General features: G+C 36.9%; 1 protein-coding gene across 1 annotated transcript; it reads left to right on the forward strand.

The window, feature by feature from the left end:
• Positions 1 to 741: 741 nt before the first annotated feature.
• On the forward strand, positions 742 to 22,492 carry LOC127804228 (branched-chain amino acid aminotransferase 2, chloroplastic-like). The gene is made up of 10 exons (XM_052341046.1): positions 742 to 1,020; positions 1,149 to 1,234; positions 3,436 to 3,613; positions 12,846 to 13,022; positions 13,123 to 13,254; positions 18,152 to 18,250; positions 19,033 to 19,149; positions 20,710 to 20,805; positions 21,927 to 22,039; positions 22,209 to 22,492. The coding sequence occupies exons 1-10, from the start codon at positions 877 to 879 to the stop codon at positions 22,321 to 22,323; spliced, it is 1,257 nt and encodes a 418-aa protein (XP_052197006.1). The 5' UTR covers positions 742 to 876; the 3' UTR covers positions 22,324 to 22,492.
• Positions 22,493 to 23,729: the final 1,237 nt, after the last annotated feature.

The raw sequence follows: 23,729 nt of genomic DNA on the forward strand, positions 1-23,729 counted from the left end.
GTATCAATTATTAGTTATGTATTTTGTTTGAAATAGCTGATAAGTTATCAAAACTTAATAAAAAAATTAAAATAGACATAATGTTAAATGAAGTAAAATTATATCATTAAATATTGATAAATTATATATAATTATTAAAAATATATTAATACAATATTATATATATATCACACACACATATATATATATACATGCAGTGGCCGATCTTGTGGGAATGGAGGAAATGAGGGTGGGGCCAATGGTCGACGGGAAGCGACCGGTGGGGTGACACCTATGGCAATTATGGAAAAGGGGCCACGATGGCTTATCGTGGTAATGATAGAATAGAAGTGGTGATAGCGCGACCCACCAACACAAGGCTTATCGTGACAGTTCAACTGGACGACGGCAACGACAATAGCTTCTGGAGAAGGTGATGGGAGAAGAGAGTTCTGAAAAAAAAGATACAACAGTAATGGTGTGGACACACATGTAAATATGAAAAATATTTAAAAATAAAATAGTATTTTTCTTGATAACTCTACCTTTTTTGGCCAAAGCTGAGGGCACCCATTTTGACAAACGCTGGCATAACAACTTTAAAATTATATAGCTTTAAAGCTATTAATGGTTGTCAAATATTTAATTATAAAAAAATATATAATTTTAAAACTGCTTATGCAGCTTATAAGCGGTCAAACCGCTGAGCCAAACAGCCTCTCAATCGAGCAGACCACACCGCCACTTGTGTTGACTCTTGACTACTCGCCGCCGCTTCAAAGGATTCTAAAACCTAGAGTTAAAAAGGAAAGGCAAGGCAAGGGGAGGGGTTCAAAATCACCTTTCTTCTGTGCAGCATTCAAGAGGCGGACGACACGGAGGCTCTGGTTTCGGGAGATGGAGAGCGCAGCAGCGTTGCCGGGGCTTCATCCAGCCACGAATCATCTTTTCTGTCCGTCACGCAGCGCTGTCAGGCTCCTGCTTCTGCCTCCGAATAGTTCCAGCGCCAAGAGGCAGTTGTTTCGTCCTTCGCCCCTCAAGGTCTTGCTGTTGTGCATTTGATTTGTGTTGAGATGATTGGCCTTCGCTGCTTGATTTCAGAGAATGTGCGCTTCCAATTGTTTGATTGCGTATTTTAACGGCTCCTTTGCATCCTCATGTATTGGCAGGGCATGTCGACGATGCAGTTCCGGACGCAGTCCCTTTCCTCTTATAGCATATATAGCAGCAGTTCTGGAGTTGTCGCTCCCACTAGGTGCGTCCGTTTCGGGTTCCTTTTTCTGGAACTTTCTTGGAATCTCGATTATGCTTTCTTCTAAGAATTTTATTATTTCACGTTCCTTAATACCGACGGTTGATACTGAAAAGTGAAAACTAATGGTCTCGCTGTAAAGTGCACTATGGAGAAAAGAATCATTGGCGCCCTACCGTTGTGTTAAAATCCCCTCGGTATCTCTGGCAGAGATGACGTTCTATTTGCGTTATTTTGTTTCTTGAGGTGACAGTGAAAGTATTTAGTTTCCGCAATTGGATGTGCCACAACTGTTTCTTGAGGTGACAGTAAGTATTTGCATTATTCTGTTTCTTGAGGTGACAGTAAAAGTATTGTTCTGTTTCTTGAGGTGATAGTAAAAGTATTTAGTTTCCGGAATTGGAGGTGCCATAACTGTTACATGGATGTAAAAATTAGCAAGCAATCAAACGCTGGTGTCATGCCACATGGATCAACATTTGTTGGTGGCTTTGATAAGGTTAAGGGTGAATGATTTCAATCTCCGCTGTACATGCATTTTTGTTGCCTGTAATGCACGCACAACTATCTGATATGATAATAATAAGTATAAGAATATTGAGTCATTTATAGGTACATCAACAACTTGGATTGGTTCACCTAAGAATGAGTCCTTGCAAGTTTTTCTTGAAGTGGGGTTATGTGTCCTATTGCCAGTCTCAAATTAAATGCCACTCTCTCTAATTTTACTGATTTGCGAGTAAAATGAAGCTAAAAAATTTTCTATTCTTTGGCTCTCACTGTAAGATACAATTTCTTCTTTTCTTTTTGAAAAATTTATTTCACTTTCAAGTACAATCAAAATAATATCATATTATTTTAGGTTATTGTAAATACTAAATATAGTTTTATTTAAATGTTAGGAGTTAGGATATGTTTCAAACTTTTTGGTAGCTATTCTATACTGTAAACTTCAAGGGCATAAGGAGCTCCACCATCTAGAGATGCGTATGCTTCCACTAGTCATATACAAAATCCTTGTTATATAAATGCTATGACATTCTCTCAAATGATACCCATATTCTCAACCAATATTATTTTTTATGTTTGAGATATGTTTGTGAGCACTGAACTTGTTAACTTCTAGTTGGCTACTGTTGGAACTTTGGCATCCTACTAGAATATTTATAATATGCCCACATAATTGAATTGATAATTTGTCTATTTATCTTGATTTCCTAAAAAGTGAGGATTTAATAAGGTTTGCCATTTTGGATGCTGGCAATTGACATTCATAGTTGAGTCCAGGTCACAATAGGCAGTTGGATAAGGGTAGGTCTCTGTTAAGTAACCTCAAATCCTGAAAATTGTATTTTTTTTGTTTTTTTGGGTTCAGAACAGGTATTTGTCTCCTTCATTACATTTGAAAGAGAACATGTCAAGGAAGTATATAGAAGGAGATATTTGAGAACTTTGATAATCAAGTTAACATTTTTGAAAGGAAAGTATATCATATTCCATATGTGCTCTCTAAAATGTAAATCATAATTGTGATTTTTTTTTGGTTTCATAATCCCCTAGTTCTAGTCATTCAAAAGTGCTTTTTCTTGTTGTACGTTAATTCTATTAATTTGGCAACAATAGCCTAACAGGGAGTAATGAGAACCAATGTGTAAACTACATGGACGGGATGTAGAAGTTGAAAATCTCAGAAGGTAGATGTAATTTACTAGAAAAACAGTAAAAGTAAGTCTAGCTAAGAAACAAACTGTTTCCTCACTCCTAGTATGATAATGTTTATTTTGGACAACCTTGGGCCTTACAGTTTTAGGAGGCTTCATACTATGGTGAGAAGCCCAAATTTCATAAGCTTCTTAGGATCTTCCACACCCTCCAATGTGGGATGGGTGAATGACCCCCTTGCTATTGCAGAAGTCTTCCACTGTTTAATGGTTTCACCGAAACAGTACTTATCTTACCCTTGCACAATTGGGTCTAGAAATCCACCCCTCTCAAGGGTATTCATTCTCGTGTGGCCATACTAGCAAGGTGGGTTGGTTTTGATACCACCTGTAACAACCCATTCACAGTCCTAGTATGATATGGTGTGCTTTGGGTGAGGCGCTTCTCACTTTTAAAGGGCATTTATTGAGGAGCATGTTAACTTGCTGATTCCTTGTGTGACTACTTTTTGTTTTTCCTTTCTTTTTTCTTATCTGAGACAGTGATGTATCAGAGGACTTAGCTGACATAGATTGGGACAAGCTTGGATTTGCTTTCATGCCAACTGATTATATGTACATAATGAAATGCTCACATGGACAAAGCTTTACTAAAGGTGAATTACAACATTTTGGAAATATTGAGTTGAGCCCATCATCCGGGGTCTTGAATTACGGGCAGGTTAGTTCTTCATGCCTTTATTTATTGTACTGATATTCTTTGATAATGTAAATGATACATTTGACTTCACCTTCTACTTGTTGTTCATCTAATAAACTTGTTTGCATGATTGCATCTTTATTTTGCACATGTTGGAGCTCTTTCTTCTTCACCGTATTTGACTGAATATTCTATTGATATTAATACTGTATCCCTATCAAGAGTGCATAAAGTGGAAGACTTAAAAGTTGAATTGTCCCTAACTAAGCCCAAAGCTAATGAGATTTGATTTGTTAAATTGACAAAAAGGAGGAAAGAACACAAGCATTTGATGCAACAAGCTCTTGAGTGTTTACACTTTGAATTTCTCTGGTTAGTCTTTTGTACTTGGTTTTTCTCATGGTCTTGTGATGATGCTTCCACCATGGTGTTTTAAAAGAGTTTACAATTTACGCATTGATTCCTTTGGATGCTTTCTGACAATTTGGAATGAGAGGTCCCAATGCCTAGCTGCTGCTGCTGGTGGGACTCATTTTCAGTTTTACTGTGGATTTGAGTACGGTGTGCACACTGATCAAACAAGCTCAATGAAGGAAGGTAGGAAACATGCACAAGAACTCTTGATCAACCTAGTATTGTACTATGGAAGATATGGATGCTTCTCTTAAAGAGTGCTCTGATGCTCTAGCAGAAGCGTGTAGAATTGTATGAAAGCAGTACTCAATCCAACAACTCTATTCCTTATATTAAGGGAATCCTAGTATATGCTTACTCTCCTTGATTGATTGCCTTCCATAATGGATTAGGAGACATTTCAAACATATTGACTTCCCAGCTTATCAGAACAACATTCATTCCAGTCCAAAATTTTGCATATTGTGGTCACAAGAAAGTCACAGTTATGGTACAGTAGCTGTAATGCCCCGTTTTTCTAAATACGCAATAACTTGAATTATAGTTAAGAAGACATCACCTACGGGCGTTATGAAAACCCTTACCAACAAAAGTATTGGATCGAAGCTGAAAGCTTAGCCCAAGCTAGATAAAGGGGTTTCCATTAAATTTTCCTTATAAGTACAAGAAGTGTATAAGACTCTCAATGCTCTAAAAAACACAACTTATCATTGTAGTACAACTGTAGGGCACCCTTATACTTATTACAAACTTGAGTACCCTAGCTGCTATCACAATACATCACTGTTGTATAATTACACGGGTACATAATAAATTAAAAACCCAAAGCTAGCGAAGTTCCACCTCCTTGCCCACGCTTTGAATTGGAACCTGAAACACTTGATACTTTTGATATACTTAGAACGTGGAACGTTCCAGGGACATCAACCCAAGTTAAATATTACATCTAAGTGAGTGAATCAGAAAAGGAAAAGTATGTGCGTGCAAATGCAATAATGCTATTATGAAATTCACCCCTGTGGTAGCAATGCTAGGGTGTTGCAATTACCCCCGCGATCATCATAGTCACTCCTAGCTCATCGTAAGAGCATGAGATCTTCCATGATGTCCCAACAATTAGCCACAGTCACCAAAACGAATATGATATATGACAAACCAGAAAGAATATGCATAAACAAGGGAAATTATGACATGTAAGTCAACACCCTTACCCAATGAAGCCAAAATGACTAGAATGTAGCAAAAGTATGCAAGAAATACTCACCTTGTTGGTTTGGGGTTGCCAGAGCACTATTCACAGCATGGTTTCGAGCACTAGGGGTTGTTTCTGCAGAAATCACACATTCCAGTGAACCAAACCTCAAATATTTTTACATGGGGTTGTAGATACTTAAGATAGGAGAAGAATGGTGAAAATTTCAGGTCAAACGAAGGTTGGACGCACCCTCACGAGTCGTCGGAAGTTGGCTGACGTGTCCACACACGTAGCCCCTTGCCGGCGCGTGAGCTACATGCGCCATGCTTCGAAAAATCCTAGCTCTGCCTTCTTTTGGTTTTTCGGCCATAACTCCCTCGTTTTAGCTCTGATTCGACCGCCATTTGAACCTACGGACTCCTCTTTCATCCCTCTACAAGATTGTGAAATAAAATTGAACTTACCTCCAGGTTTCGATGGCATTTGGCATGCTTTACGATAGAGACATGAATTTTTCGACAAGCCTTGTTTCCTCTCCGATTTTCTCCCTCGATTTTGGCAGAACCTTCTCTATATTTTTGTAGCGTTTCCCCTCTCCAAAATCTCTTTCTTTCCCCTCTTGAAGAATGTCCAAATGAAGGCTACAAAGGCTTTATATTTATAGAGTTTTCCGACGAATCAAAATCCGTTATGTGTTGCGAAGTGATAAGGTTTCATCCTCATGTGCTTCCAACCAAAACGCGCCATGTGTCCCAACTTAGAGGCTAAGCAAAACAAAGATATTTTGATGAGATATTTTAAAGTTTTAAGAAACAACGCTTTGGCCCGAACTTTCTAGGTAACTGCACATAGACCCTTTGCAACTTGGTTCCCGGGCCATTTTTAATTGCACTTTTTGGTCCCCAAAGAATGGACTTATTACGCTAATACTCCAAGGTTTTGAGTAAATTACATTTTTACCCGAATTTCAATATTTACGATTTTGCCCCTGATTTAGAAATTGAACCTTTGACTCAAGGTTTCTATAATCTCTTGAAATGACCTATTTTCTCAAGTATTAGAACCTAATAATATCAGGTATTACCTCATATTTGAGTTTGAAAATCTGGGGGTATTATAGTAGCCATTATCTTGCAGGCATAACTTGTCCATGTTTATGTGACAATTGCTTCTATTGTTTGCCTTTGGACTATTCAACATACTTTAGCCACAGGCATGAATCAAGGTGGTCAAGGATGAAAGGTGCTCTTAAGGCGCTATGATGATCATATCACCTGAGGTGCTAGACAACCAAAAAAGTGCTTGCCCGAGCAAAGTGAGGCGCTAAATTAATAATAAATATATTTAATATAAAAAAGACTTATCAAATAATGCGTATAATATAAAACATCTAAAACATTCATAAATACAAATTCTTTTAATATTTTTCAAGCAAAGACCTATAAAATGTAGCAGCAGATAGATGAGGTTGAGTTTGCTTTTCTTTGCTTGATTTCACATTCTTTCTCTTCCTATTAGAATCCCTGGGCCTTCGTGAGCCTTCTCTGGTTTTCAAAGGCAACAATCTTTTATATTTATTTATTTTTCCTATTTTTTCTTTTGTTACAGCCCTGGTGAGAGCCTGAAGGCCTCAGTGCCTCTGATGAGGCGCTTGCCTAGGTGGTGCCTGAGTAAAGGAGCCTCACCTGGCAGCATGCAAGGTGCCTCTATGGTGCCTTGCATCTTCTGAGTGCCTAGGTGAGCGCCTCTCTTACCTTTTACTACACTGGCATGAACAGGCCATGATCTGTTCACACTTCTCTAGAATTTTTCATGCAACTTTCTATGCATGGGGCTTGTTGTGGGCATGATCTGGCTATCCATGTTTATGGTCTGTTCTGAAAATTCAAAAAAGGAGGCTTCAAAAACCTTGTACACTCACTTGGAATATGACATATGGAGTAAGATACAATTGTAGCAAAAATAAATAGGCTGAAATACACTAGTCATGAAAATATGTGAGCGTATGACATATGGAGTCCCTTGAATGGTACAGAATTTATGTTTTAACTAAGACCATTATGTGTTAACTTAGGAGCACTTAGAGTTGGATTTCTTGATCCTAAAGACAGGCTCTGATACCAATGATAACAGAAAACAAATGAATGACAATGAAAACAGAATGTATATGACAGAAAATTAAACCAAACCACAAGAAGAACACAGCCGATTATCCTGGTTCGGATTGCCCTTAGGACAACCCTACATCCAGCCTCTTAAAGCCTCCTGATAGCAGCCTCTTTAATTCAGAATGATAGCTGTACAACACTCGCCTCACGATTACAAGTCACTCCAAGATTACAAAGACTATTTCTTGAACACAAAGCCTTTACTCTTGAACTTACTCGTGAGAAAATGAGCAACCTTACAAAAGCCTAGACCCCTGCCCTATTTATAGAATAATAGGTGATAATATCTAAGGCTTATAAATAGGATTAGACATTCCCGATTTTACCCTCAAACTTAAAACTAATTACAAGCTGAGAAACCGCCTGACTAAACCCATAAAAACCGACTCATTTGACTGCTTTAAAAACTGGATCTACTTGAGACAACATTCTAACAAATCTCCACCATTGTCTTGAGTAAGATACACTCCATTCTTCAATCATCAAAGCTTTAACCTGCTCTCCTTCCTGGCTTTAACATAATATGAACCTGATCACCAGCACAAACAAACATTAAGAATATTCAAACAATGTTGTAATTTGGACAAAGGAACCGGTTTTGTAAACATATCAGCCGCATTATGTTCTCCTGCAACTTTAACTAGGTTTACCTCTCCTTTCTCAAGGATCTCCCTAATAAAATGATACCTAACATCAATATGTTTGGTTCTTTCATGATGGGATTGATTCTTAGCCAAATGGATTGCACTTTGGCTATCACACCTTAACTCTACCTTGACATTTCTTCCTAGGAGTTCACCCACAATTCCTTTTAACCAAATACCTTCCTTTATTGCTTCAGTGACAGCAATATATTCTGCCTCAGTGGTGGATAAAGCCACCACAGGTTGCAGGTTGGTTTTCCAGCTTATGGTAGAATTCCATAGCTGGAAAACATATCCAGTTGATGATCTCCTTTTATCTAGATCGGCTGCATAATCAGCATCCGAAAAACCTAAAATGCAAGGTTCTTCTCCTAGCTTTGCTCCACCATAAACCAATGACATATCTAATGTTCCTTTTACATATCTCACAGTCCATTTTACAGCATCCCAATGAGCTCTCCCTGGTTTGGCCATAAATCTACTAGATACACTCATAGAGTGAGCCAAATCAGGCCTTGTACAGACCATGCTGTACATTAAACTGCCCACTACATTTGAGTAAGGAATCTTACTCATTTCTTTCATGCTTGACTCGTTGTTTGGAGACTGCTCATGCGAAAGTTTAAAGTGTTGTGCAAAGGGGATAGAAACCTCTTTTGCATCCAGCATATTAAACTTCTTAATCAGCTTACTAAGGTATGACTTTTGGGATAAACTCAGCTGATGCTGCTGTCTATTTCTCTTAATTTCTATGCCTAATATCTTCCTAGCTTCTCCTAATTCTTTCATTTCAAAGGCTGACCTTAATCTCAGCTTTAAATTTTGGATTTCTATGGCTGATTGACTTGCAATCAGCATATCATCTACACATAGGAGAAGATATATAGATATCTCATTAGACATATGTTTGAAATATACACAGCTATCATATGCACTCCTTTTGAAACCTTGGACAATCATAAAAGAGTCAAATTTCTTATACCATTGCCTAGGGGATTGCTTTAATCCATAGAGAGACTTCCTAAGCAAACACACTTGCTCTCTATTTCCTCTAATCTCAAATCCCTTTGGCTGCTCCATAAGAATATTTTCTTCCAACTCTCCATGTAGAAATGCTGTTGTGACATCCATTTGATCAAGCATTAAGTCTAAGTGTGCTGTTATGGCTAATAAGATCCTTATTGAAGTATGCCTTACAACCGGTGAGAATACTTAATTAAAGTCTATACCGGGCACTTGAGTAAAGCCCCTAGCCACTAACCTAGCCTTATACCTAGGCTTATCTTCTTTCCCAGCACCTTCCTTAATCTTGTATAGCCACTTACAGCCAACTACCCTTTTCCCTAAGGGTTTATCTACTAAAGTCCAAGTTTCATTTTTTATAAGGGACTCCATCTCAGATTTCATGGCAGTTTGCCATTTCTTGGAGTCTTTTGAGTGCATGGCCTCTTCAAAAGTGAGAGGCTCATCACCAGCTTCTTCCATTGCACTTGAAAGTGCATAGGAAACCAGATCCGAATATCCATACCTAACTGGAGGCCTTACAGTTCTTCTTTGCCTATCTCTTGCAACATTATACCTCTCATGGTCTAACTCACTTTCTATACTAGATGGCTCTTCAATCTCTCTACTATAGTCTGAATCCTGTCCTAGAGAACTGTCTGGAGAGTACCCTGGCATCTCTTCTTCTGGATTTAAATTCATAGGATTATCTAAGACATTTTCTGAAGATTCTAACTGCTGTTCAACTTCCACAGCTTTAGATTTCCCTTCATTTCCCTTAGATATATCTAAGTTTATGTCTTTTATAGTGGAATTTTCATCAAAAGTTACATCCCTAGATACTATTGTATTAGGAATTCCTGATTCTAGACTCCACAATTTGTACCCTTTTACACCAGAAGGATACCCTATGAATATACATCTTTTAGCCCTTGGTTCAAGCTTCCCTTGCTTAACATGGACATATGCTAAACATCCAAACACTCTTAAGTGATCTACACTAGGTTTATGTCCAGTCCACATTTCATATGGAGTCTTAAAACCTATAGCAGCTGAGGGGGATAGGTTTATTATATAGGCTGCTGTATTTACAGCTTCTCCCCAAAAAGATTTGGGTAACTTAGCATGAAAAATCATACATCTAACCCTTTCTAGCAAGGTCCTATTCATCCTCTCAGCAAGACCATTTTGCTTTGGATTTCCAGGGGCTGTTAAATGTCTTAGGATCCCATTTTCTTTACATAGATGAGAAAATTCTTTGTTACAAAATTCCAAACCATTATCAGTCCTAATGATTTTAATTTTGCTACCTTTTTGGTTTTCTATCATGGTTTTCCAGCTTTTAAAGGCTTCAAAAGTGTGGTCTTTTGTCTTAAGAACATACACCCAAACCATCCTAGAAAAATCATCTATTATCGATAGAAAATATCTAGCTCCACCATGAGTTAATGTTTGGGCAGGACCCCACAAATCAGAATGAATATAGTCTAAAGGTGCTTTAGATGAATGTATGGCAGTTTTGGAGAATTTTACCTTGGTTGATTTCCCAAATATGCATGACTCACATTTATCTAAATCTGTAAGTTTCCCTAGTATCCCTTGCTTAGATAGTTCCCTAAGGCCTTGCTCGCTAATGTGGGCTATCCTATAATGCCAAAGCCTTGTCTTATCACAGGCTTTTAATTCAGTGGCAGAAACTTCTCCACATACTGTGGAGGCTTGCAGAACATAAATGCCATTATTTAGGACCGCTTTCATACTTATTAGAGAGCCTCTAGATACCCTTAGGACTCCACCATCTCCTCTATAGGAGTACCCATTCCTATCTAACTCTCCAAGAGAAATTAGGTTTCTTTTCAGTTCTGGAACATATCTTACAGAATTTAATGTTTTGATAGAATCATCATGCAGTTTGATCTTTATATCTCCTATACCTTTAATCCTACATTCATGATTATTTCCTAATAACACCTTACCTCCTTCTATTTCTTTAAAATTCAAGAACCATTGCTTATGGGGAGACATGTGGAAAGAGCACCCGGAATCTAATACCCATACAGATTTATCTGTATTTCCAGATATTATAAGTGCATCAGCACTATCATAGTCATATTCACAAATAGATGAGGAATTTTCAGTCTTAGGTTTATCTAGAAAATCCTTCTTTTTCTTAGGACAATTTCTCTTAATATGCCCTTCCTCATGGCAGTTATAACATTTTATAGTTTTCCTACCATTCTTGGATTTGGACCTAGATCTTCCCTTTTGCTTAGAATCCTTTTTATCTGACCTAGATCTGACTGTTAAGACATCCCCAGCTGTGCTCTTCCCATCTACCCTATGTTGCAGTTCCTTTGAATTTAATGCCCCTATTACATCATCTAGGGTTAGGGTATCCCTGCCATGCTTTAATATATCTACAAATGTCTCATATGATTTTGGAAGAGAGTGCAACAAGACTAATGCCTTGTCCTCATCATCATATTTTACTTCTATATTTTCCAGATCTAGGCACAGCTTATTAGAACTGTCAATATGATCTTGAAGCTTCTGTCCTTCATTCATTTTAAAAGTAAAGAACTTAGCCTTTAAATACAATCGACTTGATAGGGTCTTGGTCATATAAAGGCTTTCTAACTTAAGCCAAATCTCAGCTGTGTTTTTCATCTTTGATACTTCTCGCAACACCTTATCCCCTAGACTCAATATCAAGGTATTATAGGCTTTCTTGACAATCTCCTTTTTCTGTTCATCCGAGAATGACTTAGGCATTTTTGATTCACCGTCTAAGGCTTCTTCCAATCCTAAGTTCCCTAGTAAAGCTCTCATTTTCATTTTCCAGAGGCCAAAATCATTCTGGCCATCAAACTTTTCAATGTCATATCTAGTGGCCGACATTCTTGACACTATTCCTATGACAGAAACTTTAAACAATGAGAATCTTGAGCTTTCTTGATCCTAAAGACAGGCTCTGATACCAAGTTGTTAACTTAGGAGCACTTAGAGTTGGATTTCTTGATCCTAAAGACAGGCTCTGATACCAATGATAACAGAAAACAAATGAATGACAATGAAAACAGAATGTATATGACAGAAAATTAGACCAAACCACAAGAAGAACACAGCAGATTATCCTGGTTCGGATTGCCCTTATGACAACCCTACATCCAGCCTCTTAAAGCCTCCTGATAGCAGCCTCTTTAATTCAGAATGATAGCAGTACAACACTCGCCTCACGATTACAAGTCACTCCAAGATTACAAAGACTATTTCTTGAACACAAAACCTTTACTCTTGAACTTACTCGTGAGAAAATGAGCAACCTTACAAAAGCCTAGACCCCTGCCCTATTTATAGAATAATAGGTGATAATATCTAAGGCTTATAAATAGGATTAGACATTCCCGATTTTACCTTCAAACTTAAAACTAATTACAAGCTGAGAAACCGCCTGACTAAACCCATAAAAACCGACTCATTTGACTGCTTTAAAAACTGGATCTACTTGAGACAACATTCTAACATTATGTTATTTTGCATGTTCAGTTTACGCAGGATTATAATTACTTCAGTTAAGATCTTCACTAAAGTTTATATTAACTGTTTCCTAACTTAATGCTTTGTTTTCTTGCTTCCAGTTATCGCTCCTAATTCTGATGGAAAAGAGAAAATAGATTCTTGCTTCTTATTTTGCAAAACATAATGTGCCGTTGAAAGTTTCTAAATTTCCTTGGTTGTTGCCCAATTATTTTACTTGTAACTTGATTATTTGTTTTAGTTGCACCTATTAAAGCTTGAACTGTTTTTTCTTCTTTGGTAAATGGGTGTAGGGATTATTCGAAGGTCTGAAAGCATATCGAAGGCAAGATGGTAATATTTTGTTGTTTCGGCCTGAAGAAAATGCATTGCGGATGAGGATGGGCGCGGAGCGGATGTGTATGCCTGCACCAACAGTTGAACAGTTTGTGGCTGCTGTAAAGGCCACTGTTTTAGCAAATAAACGATGGGTAATGTGCAACTTTAGTTTTGGTATGCCGTTTGTTGATAATTACTAGATTTTGTTGGACTTTAAGTCATTTGGCTTATTTCAGGTTCCTCCTCTTTCAGGTTCCTCCTCCCGGCAAAGGTTCCTTGTATATCAGGCCATTGCTAATGGGAAGTGGAGCAGTTCTTGGCCTTGCACCATCTCCTGAGTACACCTTTCTGATTTATGTTTCACCTGTTGGGAATTATTTCAAGGTCTGTTTGTATCTGTAACTGACTGCAGGTTGCCTCTTCAAAAGTTCAAATAATAAGCCTTTCTTTACCATTTGATTGTCTCTTTAGGACTTATATGGTAGTTTTGAGGCAACATGTCTTTTGAGCCAATCTTGGGTTTGTCGGAGTAGTATAATGCTGTTTTGTTTGCTTGGTGGCACTTTAGACTTTCACAAGCCACCATTTCTGTTTCCGCAAGTTAAATAATGAACTATTGCTGGATAATGCCAGAAGCTGCAGAGCTGATGAAAACTGTTCCATACTCTACTTGTATTTGACATGTATGGTTTATTGGACTATTGGTTGTCACAATACTGATTGACAATTGGTATTCTTACGAGGTAGAGCATACAGTTAACGGATAAATCCATTAAGTGTATACACAATTATGAGCTAATAAATCCATTTGGGTATATTCATTTCTCAGCTTTTATGCAATTTTGAACTAATAAATCCATTGGTAAAAAAGTAAAAGAATAAAAGAAATGGTAGAAACTAAGTAATGCAGTGTGTGGTCTGCCGTGACCCATGAATTTCATTATGTGGAGCTTAACTAGCCATGCTAACAATCATAACTCAACAACAACTGGATGCCAAATCATTTACTGGGATATTAATATTATCAGGCCATAATATGATTTATATGATGTAGAAATGAGAGTGATTGAGCCATACTGTAAAACTTTGGGAGAGTGATTGAGCAAATATTAAGAAGAGAAACTAAGGTATCTGAAAGCAATTGAATTTCATGCCTAGTAGGTCAAAAATGAAAGATATATACTTGCCTAGGCACTTAATGAATATTATGGTGGGAGTATATTTTGAAGTAACTACTTGCACTTCAAACCACGACTTCTTAGTTGTAGACTTCTTGCAGAAGCTACCAGCAGCATATGAGGCTCATTGTGGTTGTTAAATATGTGTCAGACTTTTGTTTGTTGTACCAGAGAGAAAGAAAGGACCAATAGATTAATAACTTTACCTATCACTATGTGTGGAGGAGTGAATCCACAAAAGTTCCTAAATTATTTCAGTGCCTTTTCCAGGGAAGGGATTTTATTTACTAGTAATTATTGATTTAACATGTCAAATGTTATAACTAGGAGCACTATGATCTTCTCAATTCAATGCCAATCTCACACACTCTCTCTCTTGATATCAAACACAACAGAAATGAAAAACAGTATATAAATCAGTAAGAGAATAAGGGAAAGAGACAACCAAACCACAAAAGAGACAAGAATTTATCCTGGTTCAGGCTGCAGAAACAGCCCTACATCCAGCCACGGTCCGAGAACAATTCCACTAGAAATCCAATCAAGAATCATTTCTCAAGAAACCCTCTCTACTCTTCTACCACACGAGTACACTGCCTTCACCGAGATTACAAAGAACTTGGACACAAGCCTTTCCTCTCACAGCAATTCTCTCGTATTTAGAAAGTAAAACGAATGATCATGATGATCGCAACTGTCCGCCTATCCATCTATTTATAGAGAGTTGGGGCGGAAATTACAAGGGCATTTAAAACCAACACAAAGTCTATACTACCCTTACATAACCAATTTAATTAGAACTAACCTAACTAATTCATTTCCAGTTATATCATCGATCTAACTAACAAGTTTCATCTGATTCTTTCTCATCTTCTAGAATATACTTAATGCAAAACTTCAACAAATCTCCACCATTTTGCATGAGTGACTTCTAGAATCTGGCTCCACCAATTGCTCTCCTTTAGGACCTGCAAAAACAAACTGATCATTCACAAATACAAATGTGTAAGAGTCTCAAACAATGATGTAACTTAGACATAGGGATTGCCTTAGTTAACATATCAACAGTATTTTCCTCTCATACTACCTTTATCAAATCTATTTCCTTCATTTCAAATACTTCTCTGATAAAGTGATACCTAACATCAACGTGCTTTGTTCTTTCATGGTGTGTTTAATTTTTAGCCAAGTGCATAGCATTTTGGCTTTCACACTTTATGATAGCCTTAACATTTCTCCCTAGGAGTTCATTTACTAAACCTCTCAACCATAGGCCCTCCTTTATAGCTTCTGTAACAGCTATATACTCAACTTTGGTGGTTGAGAGAGCCACTATCGATTGCAAGTTAGTTTTCCAGCTTATGGTTGCATTCCATAGCTTAAATGCATACCCGATAGATGACCTCCTTTTGTCTAAATCTGCTGTATAGTCAGCATCAATGAACCCTAGTATATTAGGCTTATCTTTTACACTAGTTCTACCATAAACTAAAGCCATATTCATTGATCCTTTAAGGTATCTAAAAATCCACTTAACAGCAGCCCAATGTTCCTTAGTCGGATTAGCCATGAACCTATTTGCAACACTCATGGCATGAGCTAAATTCGGCCTAGTACACACCATACAATACATGAGGCTACTTACAACACTAGAGTAGGGTATCTTGATCATTTCTCTCATGCTCGCTTTATCACTAGGTGATTGGTTGTGGGATAGCTTAAAATGCTGTGCAAAGGGAACATTTACCTCCTTTGCATCATGCATTTGAATCTCTTAATCAATTTCTCTAGGTATGCCTTTTGGGATAGCTAAATTAACCTCTCTTGTTTATTCCTTACTATTTCAATCCCTAAAATCTTCCTAGCCTCTCCTAATAACTCCATTATCTCAAAAGCTGATTTGAATTGCAACTTTAATCTATCAATTTCCTTATCTGATTGACTAGCAATCAATCTGTCATTCACATAAATGAGGATATAAATAGAGATTTTAGATGAAATATGCTTAACATAGACACAACAATCAAAGGCACTTCTCTTGAAATCTTGGTTGATCATGAATGTATCAAATTTTCTATACCATTGCCTAGGGGACTGCTTAAGTCCATATAAGGACTTCTTTAGCAAGCATACTTGCTCTTTCTTCCCCCTAACCTCAAATCCCTTAGGTTGATCCATTAGAATATCCTCTTTTAACTCACCATGAAGGAATGCAGTGGTCACATCCATCTGCTCCAGGCTTAAGTCCAAATGGACGGTCATAGCAAACAATATTTTAACGGAGGATGTCTCACTATCGGTGAGAAAACCTCATTAAAATCCATGGTCCACCCCAGCAACTTAGGTGAATCCCCTTGCAACCAACCTAGTTTTATACTTAGGTTTTTTGCTCCTTACCTGCCCATTCTTTAATCTTAAAGAGCCACTTACAGCCTACCACCCTTTTATTTAACGGTCTATTGACCAAAACCCAAGTCTTATTCTTATTTAGAGATTCCATTTTTGATTTCATGGCTTTCAGCCATAACTTGGAATCCTTTGATCTCATAGCCTCTTCATATGAAAGAGGTTCATCTCCAACTGTATCTTCTGCACTTAACAGTGCATAGAAGACTAAATCAGAATATCCATACCTTGTAGGAGGTCTAACCTACTCTCCTTTGCCTATTCCTTTCAACATTGTACATTTCTACACCGTTGTTAGAATCATACGATTCACGATTCGAATCACACGATTCATACTGAAATCGATTCGAATCTATAGGGTGAATCGAAAATCCCTTAGAATCGACCATGAATTAGATGAATCGATCGTGAATTGCACAATTCGTCCGACTTCATTTGCATGTGCACTTTAATAAATATTCATCCGATTTGGCTATGTTTGAAGATGAAGAAGATGATGATGCTCTTGAACTTGAAGATGAAAATGATTGATAATTAGTGAAAATTATGTACAATGGAGTTTATCAGTAGCCAAATAGTTGTAGGGATTTTTTTTTTTTTTTTCTAGCTTGTTATTTTGAAAGTGGTTTGGTTTGGTGCAATTTGAATTTAAAGGTAACATGAATATACTTTTGCCTTTTTGTATAATTTTAAACTTAACAAATATATTTAAAAGTATTATCTAAATATATTTAAAATAATTGATCATGGTGGGCACATTATTTATTTTCTATGAAAATATATTATTTATAGTTGAAATTGAGAATGTGTACCGAATCTTACAATTCGATTCGATTCATAAAATAAGGATTTCGATTCTTGATTCGAATTTTGATTTAACAACTATGCCTTTCTAAACTAGGGGAACTATTCGAACCTGAAGGTTCAGCACTATCAGAAGGCTGGAACCTCTCAGAAGTTGAGGGATCATCGCTGCCACTTTGCTGAAAACTATCTAAGGTAGGGGAATCAGGATCAGCACCATGCTGGTCCATAGTCATAGGGAAATCAGCACTATCAGTGTGCTGATCTGCTGCCAAATCCATGGGATTATCCATCGCAGCATCATGGACTTGCTGTTCCATCTCAACAGCCTTGGCTTTTCCCTTCCTATCCTTTTGAAACTCTACCTTACCATCCTTTAAGAAAGAATCCTCACTGGATGTCACATCCCTACTCACCAAAGTCCTTGGCAATCCTTCTTCTAGGACCCATAACTTATATCCCTTAACCCCAGTTGGATAACCTATAAATAGACACTTTTTTGCTCTAGGCTCCAATTTCCCTTGTTTAACATGTGTATAAGCAATGCAGCCAAATACCCTTAGATGCTCTAAGCTTGGCTTATGGCCATATTTTCTGTTCTTTGAGATTGATTTTGGGTGAGGAGTGTGAGTGAATTGGCAACAAGAATCATTGATTGAGTTATCTAAGAGCGCTCCTAAACTTAACATCAAACATGGTGTGCGAACTTGCATTTTATTTTTGGTGCTTTATAATCAATCTGATTGTTTGGCCCTTTTAGGTGAAATGCATTTCATACTTGTTTGCATCTCCTTTCCTTCTTTTTCCCCTTTCAATGTAAACATGGTGATTAGAAACCATTTGATATTTGTTTGTCTTTCTCTTTTTTCTTTGTGTTCATTTTCCTTATACAGGAAGGTATTGCACCAATTAATTTGATTATTGAAACTGAAGTGCATCGAGCAACCCCTGGTGGCACCGGGGGTGTAAAGACCATAGGAAACTATGCTTCGGTGAGCTCACATTCCAGCTTTTGTTTTTTGGTTCTCTGCTTTGTCAGTATGAATTCTTAATTTCTCTTTTACAAATTCTAGATATTTAATTTTATTTTGTTTGTGATCTCAGCCAATACTTGAGAGCTTTTTTTGGATTACCCCCATCCGTTTTCTTTTTTGCTGCTGTTCTTATATATTTTCTTGTTTTAGTTTATGTTCTATGTTGTACCTTTTTCCTTGTATTTTTGTGAACTGATGTGCTTTTGTTTTGCTCTTTCAAAATTCCAACTTTTGAGTAGACTTTGAAGCTCAAATTTTCCCAAAGCATTTTGCCTTGGTTAGTTTCAGTCTCATGCTTCATGGAGAAGTACATAAGATTAATTGCTTCTAAGATTCCCATTTTGTTATGAATTTATTTCTCAAACAATGTTGGCTTCTGCATCCTACATAATCATGAAAAATGCAGATGTTAATTCACTTTTCTTTCACAATTTCTCTGTACTGCGGCTAGGCTTTGCCCCAAGATTTTGCATTGGCCTTGGTTACTAACTTTATGAAATTTCTTTTTGGGCTATGTTGTGGTAATTACTAATTAGGTGAATATCTTTTTGGAAAAATTGAACAAAACTTATTCCTTTTTATGAATAAAAAATGGATTTTTTTACAAAGCCAAAAAAAAAAAAATCTTGTTATTAGTCATGTCTAGTATTATTTTCAAGGGAAACCATCTTCAAGGTCTTTTAAGGCTATATATCAGAGTTTGTAACATATCTTTTTTCTTTTTTGATCATGATTTGTAGGTACTGAAGGCACAAACGGCTGCTAAAGCCAGAGGCTATACAGATGTTCTGTACCTTGATTGTCTGAACAAGAAATACCTGGAAGAGGTCTCCTCTTGTAACATTTTTGTTGTTAAGGTAAGTTGATTATGGCCTGGTCCTTTCTATAAGTTATTCTGTCCATTCAGAGTTTGTTCGTTTCGTTATAAAAAAGAGTCAAATAATAAATTTTCATGCAGAGTTGTCCACCTGGCCATCTTTGGATTCACTTTTTTATCCTTTAGGATGCCATCTCTCTCTCTCTCACACGTAAAACTGAAGATTGTTGAACTCTATCTTCTTATTTCCTAGTCTACTAAAATTTCTTGGATCGTGATTTGCTCCGATGACATTTTTGGTTCTCTAGCAAAGCAGTACCAATTGTATTTATGGGCATCCACTTGTGAAGTATGTTTAATAACCAATAGCTTGCACTTTCTGTAATGGCATGTTTATCTTTATTAATGGTGGCCTTTAATGCATATGGTAGACTTGTTGAAATTAGCATAGAACATTCCTCTTATGATCCTTTTTTTTTAATTATCATTAAAGTTGGGATGGGCTCTGGATATGTAACCTAAAACTTCATGTCGGGGATGGTCCTTCAGATTGATTTTTGAATCACCATCCTAGTCCAAAAATGAGTTTACAGTAAAATATTTGAATTTCTTTTGTTTAGGCTTAAAGATTCTAATTTACTTTTTTATGCAAGATTTAGAAGTGGCTAAAGATATGGGATTAGAATTGCATTCACCTGTATACTTTTAAGTACTTTCACCATCTTGCATTTTTACACAATCACCTATTAGCAGACCATCATGGTAGGTATCTGCTGCTAGAACCATCTTTAACTAAAGGGCTTGTAACTCCTTTGTTGGAAAAATTCCAACCAGTTCATCACCATGCCAAGCCATTCACTGTCACCTCCAGTTTAATCCAGTTTTCGGCATCTTAAAATGGCCCTCAATGGCGATACCCAGCATTGCTGTAGCCATTGCTGCAAACAGTATCTACTGGCATTACAAATCCTGACAGGCACATGTCAAACTGGAACTCCACACCAACTCGACATCCAACTTTTCTTGAATATCATTGTTAATTCAGTTTCAAATGTGGGTTGGATGCTTGTCTGATAATAGAATCTCATTCCCACATAATTTTGAATTTAAGAATCATTGTCCTTAAGCTGTTCTATCTTAATTGTTCTGCTGAATGAGTCTTTACTATTGAACTATTCATGTAAGAATTGCAGCTAAGAAATGTTTTTTATGTGCACAAGTGACTTTGGGGCACCTTTTCCATTCGCCATGCATTCAAGGTCTTGGCCTCATCTCATTCTGTTTCTATACAAGGGTCCTGTTAATTTAGTCATTCAGAAGATCTACTTCATGATGATTTGGTGGGGGATGATCTCTCATCTGCCATTAAGTCTTATGAGATAGATGGTTTTACAATGCTGTGATTGTGCACTTTTAAATTTAATACATACTGGAGTCTTAAAATAATTGGTGGAATATGAAGATTTTGATTGAAATTGCATACAAGCTCTGGCACACAGTACACAGCAATTCTTTCCTGTTCTTGCCATGCAAGTCTTTCCTTCATCTGTTAGAATTGATATTTTTGTTGTCTAAATCTGTTGATTGTTCTGTCTCCTAGGGTAATCTTATCTTGACCCCTGCCATAAAAGGGACAATCCTGCCTGGCATTACTCGTAAGAGTATAATTGATGTTGCTCGGAGCCAAGGATTCCAGGTACTTCTCCATATGCATGAATAGATTGGTGATGTTAGACAAGTGCAACTAAGATTTTCCTTTGTGCATCACTTTCCAAATCAGAGCAGTTAAATGGATAAAGATAATTCTCCTGCTTTTTGAGTGAATGTGATATAGAGGGTTGCCTGTTTAAGGATCACTCGTCTGTACTGTGAGCCATTTGCTTGTGCATAAGCTCTTTAGGTATAACAAGTCTGTTTCAGTAGTCCACTTGCATTTGCTATCAACTTAACTTAATGGTTAATTCTTGTCCTCAATTCACCTGTATCTATAGCCATGTATTATCATATAAAAAAAAGGAAACTGAAAAAATAGAAATCTATGACATAGCTTGGACTAGTACTATTTGCCAACCTTTTTCTGGTTACCGCTACTATCTTCCGACCATATGGAAGAGCTGATCTGTAATATGTGACATTCTCTCTCGTTAGAATCATAAATGTTATTATTGTTGTTTGGGTAATGGTTATGTTGTGGATGAGCAGATGGAACCTCTAAATTGGAGACATGGTGCTTCATGAGTCACTAACGTTTCTGCAGAGACTTATGTGGGTATGGTGTCTAAATAGGCCTGATTTTCAAATATGATTGTGAAATGGATGGCCTTGGGTATTTACGTGGTTAGTAACAGCCGGACTTATTCCTAGTTCTTAGAGTGAATTTTGTCATAGACAGCATTTACATCATGAAGGAATACCCAAGTTTGTACGAGCTTATTTCACCTGTTAAACTGTTGGAACTCTTAATGGGACTCCTTGTCCTATTTAGTGATTTGGCAGAAATTTCTCTTAGCTTTTCAATACTTGAGAACTTAAGTCTAGGAGAGGAAACTGTATGATATGTACTCCGTATCATGCTTATGCTTAATGAGTTCAAGTATCTGGTTAGTTTAATAATAATGGAATTTAGTATTTCCAGACATAACGGCCAGGTTTCCTCACTTGATCAAATTTCTGGGATCAGTAAGGTGTCATTTTTCTAATAGCCCCGAGCCATTGCAGTTCTTACACTTGAATGGTTATGTCTTATCTTCTGTGGTATTTGACGTGCAAATGACCTCTGAAGTCAAATTTTCCTTTTGCTGATGTGGTCATTTGTAGGTTGAAGAACGACTTGTAACGGTAGATGAATTGCTTGATGCTGATGAAGTTTTTTGTACGGGAACAGCTGTTGTTATATCACCAGTTGGCAGCATAACTTATCATGGTAAAAGGTATAATCTGGTTTTGTCATATCTAGTGTTACTTCTGAAATTGTCTGAAGCAGCATTGGAAGTAATTAATAGATTGATGCCCTGAATTATTTTAGGTATAATCTTGTTTAATAGTATGTAAAGAGTAAAGGGTCCTCTTACTAATTCAATCCAGGTTCTGCTGTTGCAGGGTGTCTTTCAGTAATGGTGGAGTTGGTGTCGTGTCACAGCAACTATATCGTGCACTCACTCAACTACAAATGGGGCTTACAGAGGACACTATGGATTGGATTGTGGAGTTGTAGTAGACTTTCTGAAGTAGTTTTTGTTCTGGTCTGGTGTTTTGTTGAATCTGCTAAGGCGGGCCTCTTGCTTTATTTGTATTTCGGAGATTGTAGACAGGATTTTAGTATTTTGGAGATTGTAGACAGGAGTTAATTATGAATAAACTCGTTGCATGTGCTACTACTTTTACTTTTTCTTGGTACTTGTTCTTTACGGTAAGAAGTTTTCTCCTCTGCTTCCTTTTTCCACATTAACGTACTAATACATTATGCATCTAGAAGACCTACTGTAGGGAAATCAACCTTTTTTTTATTACAAGAAGGGTTCAAACCACTGAATCGTCGACCATCAATTTACCACAATCTGAATGTAATAGAACGGGGACTTTTGGTTCACGTGCAGGCTTGTTTTTTTACTGATTCAATCTGTTTCTTGTTAAGGACCCTTTGTGTCAGTATCACCTGTCTTTCCCCTGAATTTTTAGATCATCTAACATGTCACTTAAAACAATAATATAACTTAACATGACTTATTCGCTATATCAATTAGTTTTTTTTTGGCCAATTAATGTAGAAGCTACCATAGGCAGTGACGTTTTTTTCTTTGCCTACCTTAAAATAATAATGCACCTAGCAGACTATCTAGGAAGACACACACATATACATATGATGTGAAGGAGTTTTCGTGAGCCTAGTATGAAGTTCGACTCTTGTAAATTTTAATTATTCACCTAATAAATTTTAAGTGATATAATCTTTACTAATCGGAAAAAATTTTGAGGCAGCCTTATTATATACAAAAACACTAAATCATTGTATGGCCCCTCAATTCGCTACAACCATAGTGTAATAGAGAAGGAAATTGATCTTTGTTCGAGAATATATAGTAGTCTTAATACTTTCTATTCAATTTGCCATCTTTTTTTTTAATGATACGTTATTATTATACATACATACATATCCTACATAAATTTGCATGAGAAGAATTTAATGAAACTCCTATGTTATTTTTCTTGTCAATATATATATATATATATATAGAGAGAGAGAGAGAGAGAGAGAGAGAGAGAGAGAGAGAGAATAATCAATCACGTGCCAAGAATTGTTTGCTCGGCATGCATGCAGGGTCAAATGGTGTGACCCGTCCCAATGCCATGGCTTAGCCTGATTGATGAGCCATTGTCGTACAATCTTCTCCATTTAAGTTACTCTTGACTATATATATAAGATATATATATATATAAATAATATTTCTCAACTTTTGACCATTCTAGCTGTAATTGACACGGGCTTACGAAAATCTAGATACGAAGCTAACAGGAAAGAACTGGGGCATGCAGTCAGTAACATTACTGCCATAAAGTTAGAAAAAAAAAAGAAAAAGTTAACTTTGAATAGGACAGAAGATGAATTTGTATACCATGCAT

Source organism: Diospyros lotus, chromosome 6 (assembly GCF_014633365.1).
Source record: "Diospyros lotus cultivar Yz01 chromosome 6, ASM1463336v1, whole genome shotgun sequence".
Classification (NCBI taxonomy): Eukaryota; Viridiplantae; Streptophyta; class Magnoliopsida; order Ericales; family Ebenaceae; genus Diospyros; species Diospyros lotus.

Bases quoted from the DNA above. Each gene is read 5' to 3' on its own strand.
- LOC127804228 (XM_052341046.1), top strand. From the start codon at position 877: ATGGAGAGCGCAGCAGCGTTGCCGGGGCTTCATCCAGCCACGAATCAT. The intron at 13,023-13,122 runs GTAATGTGCAAC...CTCCTCTTTCAG, and splicing joins TTTTAGCAAATAAACGATGG to GTTCCTCCTCCCGGCAAAGG. The intron at 20,806-21,926 runs GTACTTCTCCAT...GGTCATTTGTAG, and splicing joins CTCGGAGCCAAGGATTCCAG to GTTGAAGAACGACTTGTAAC.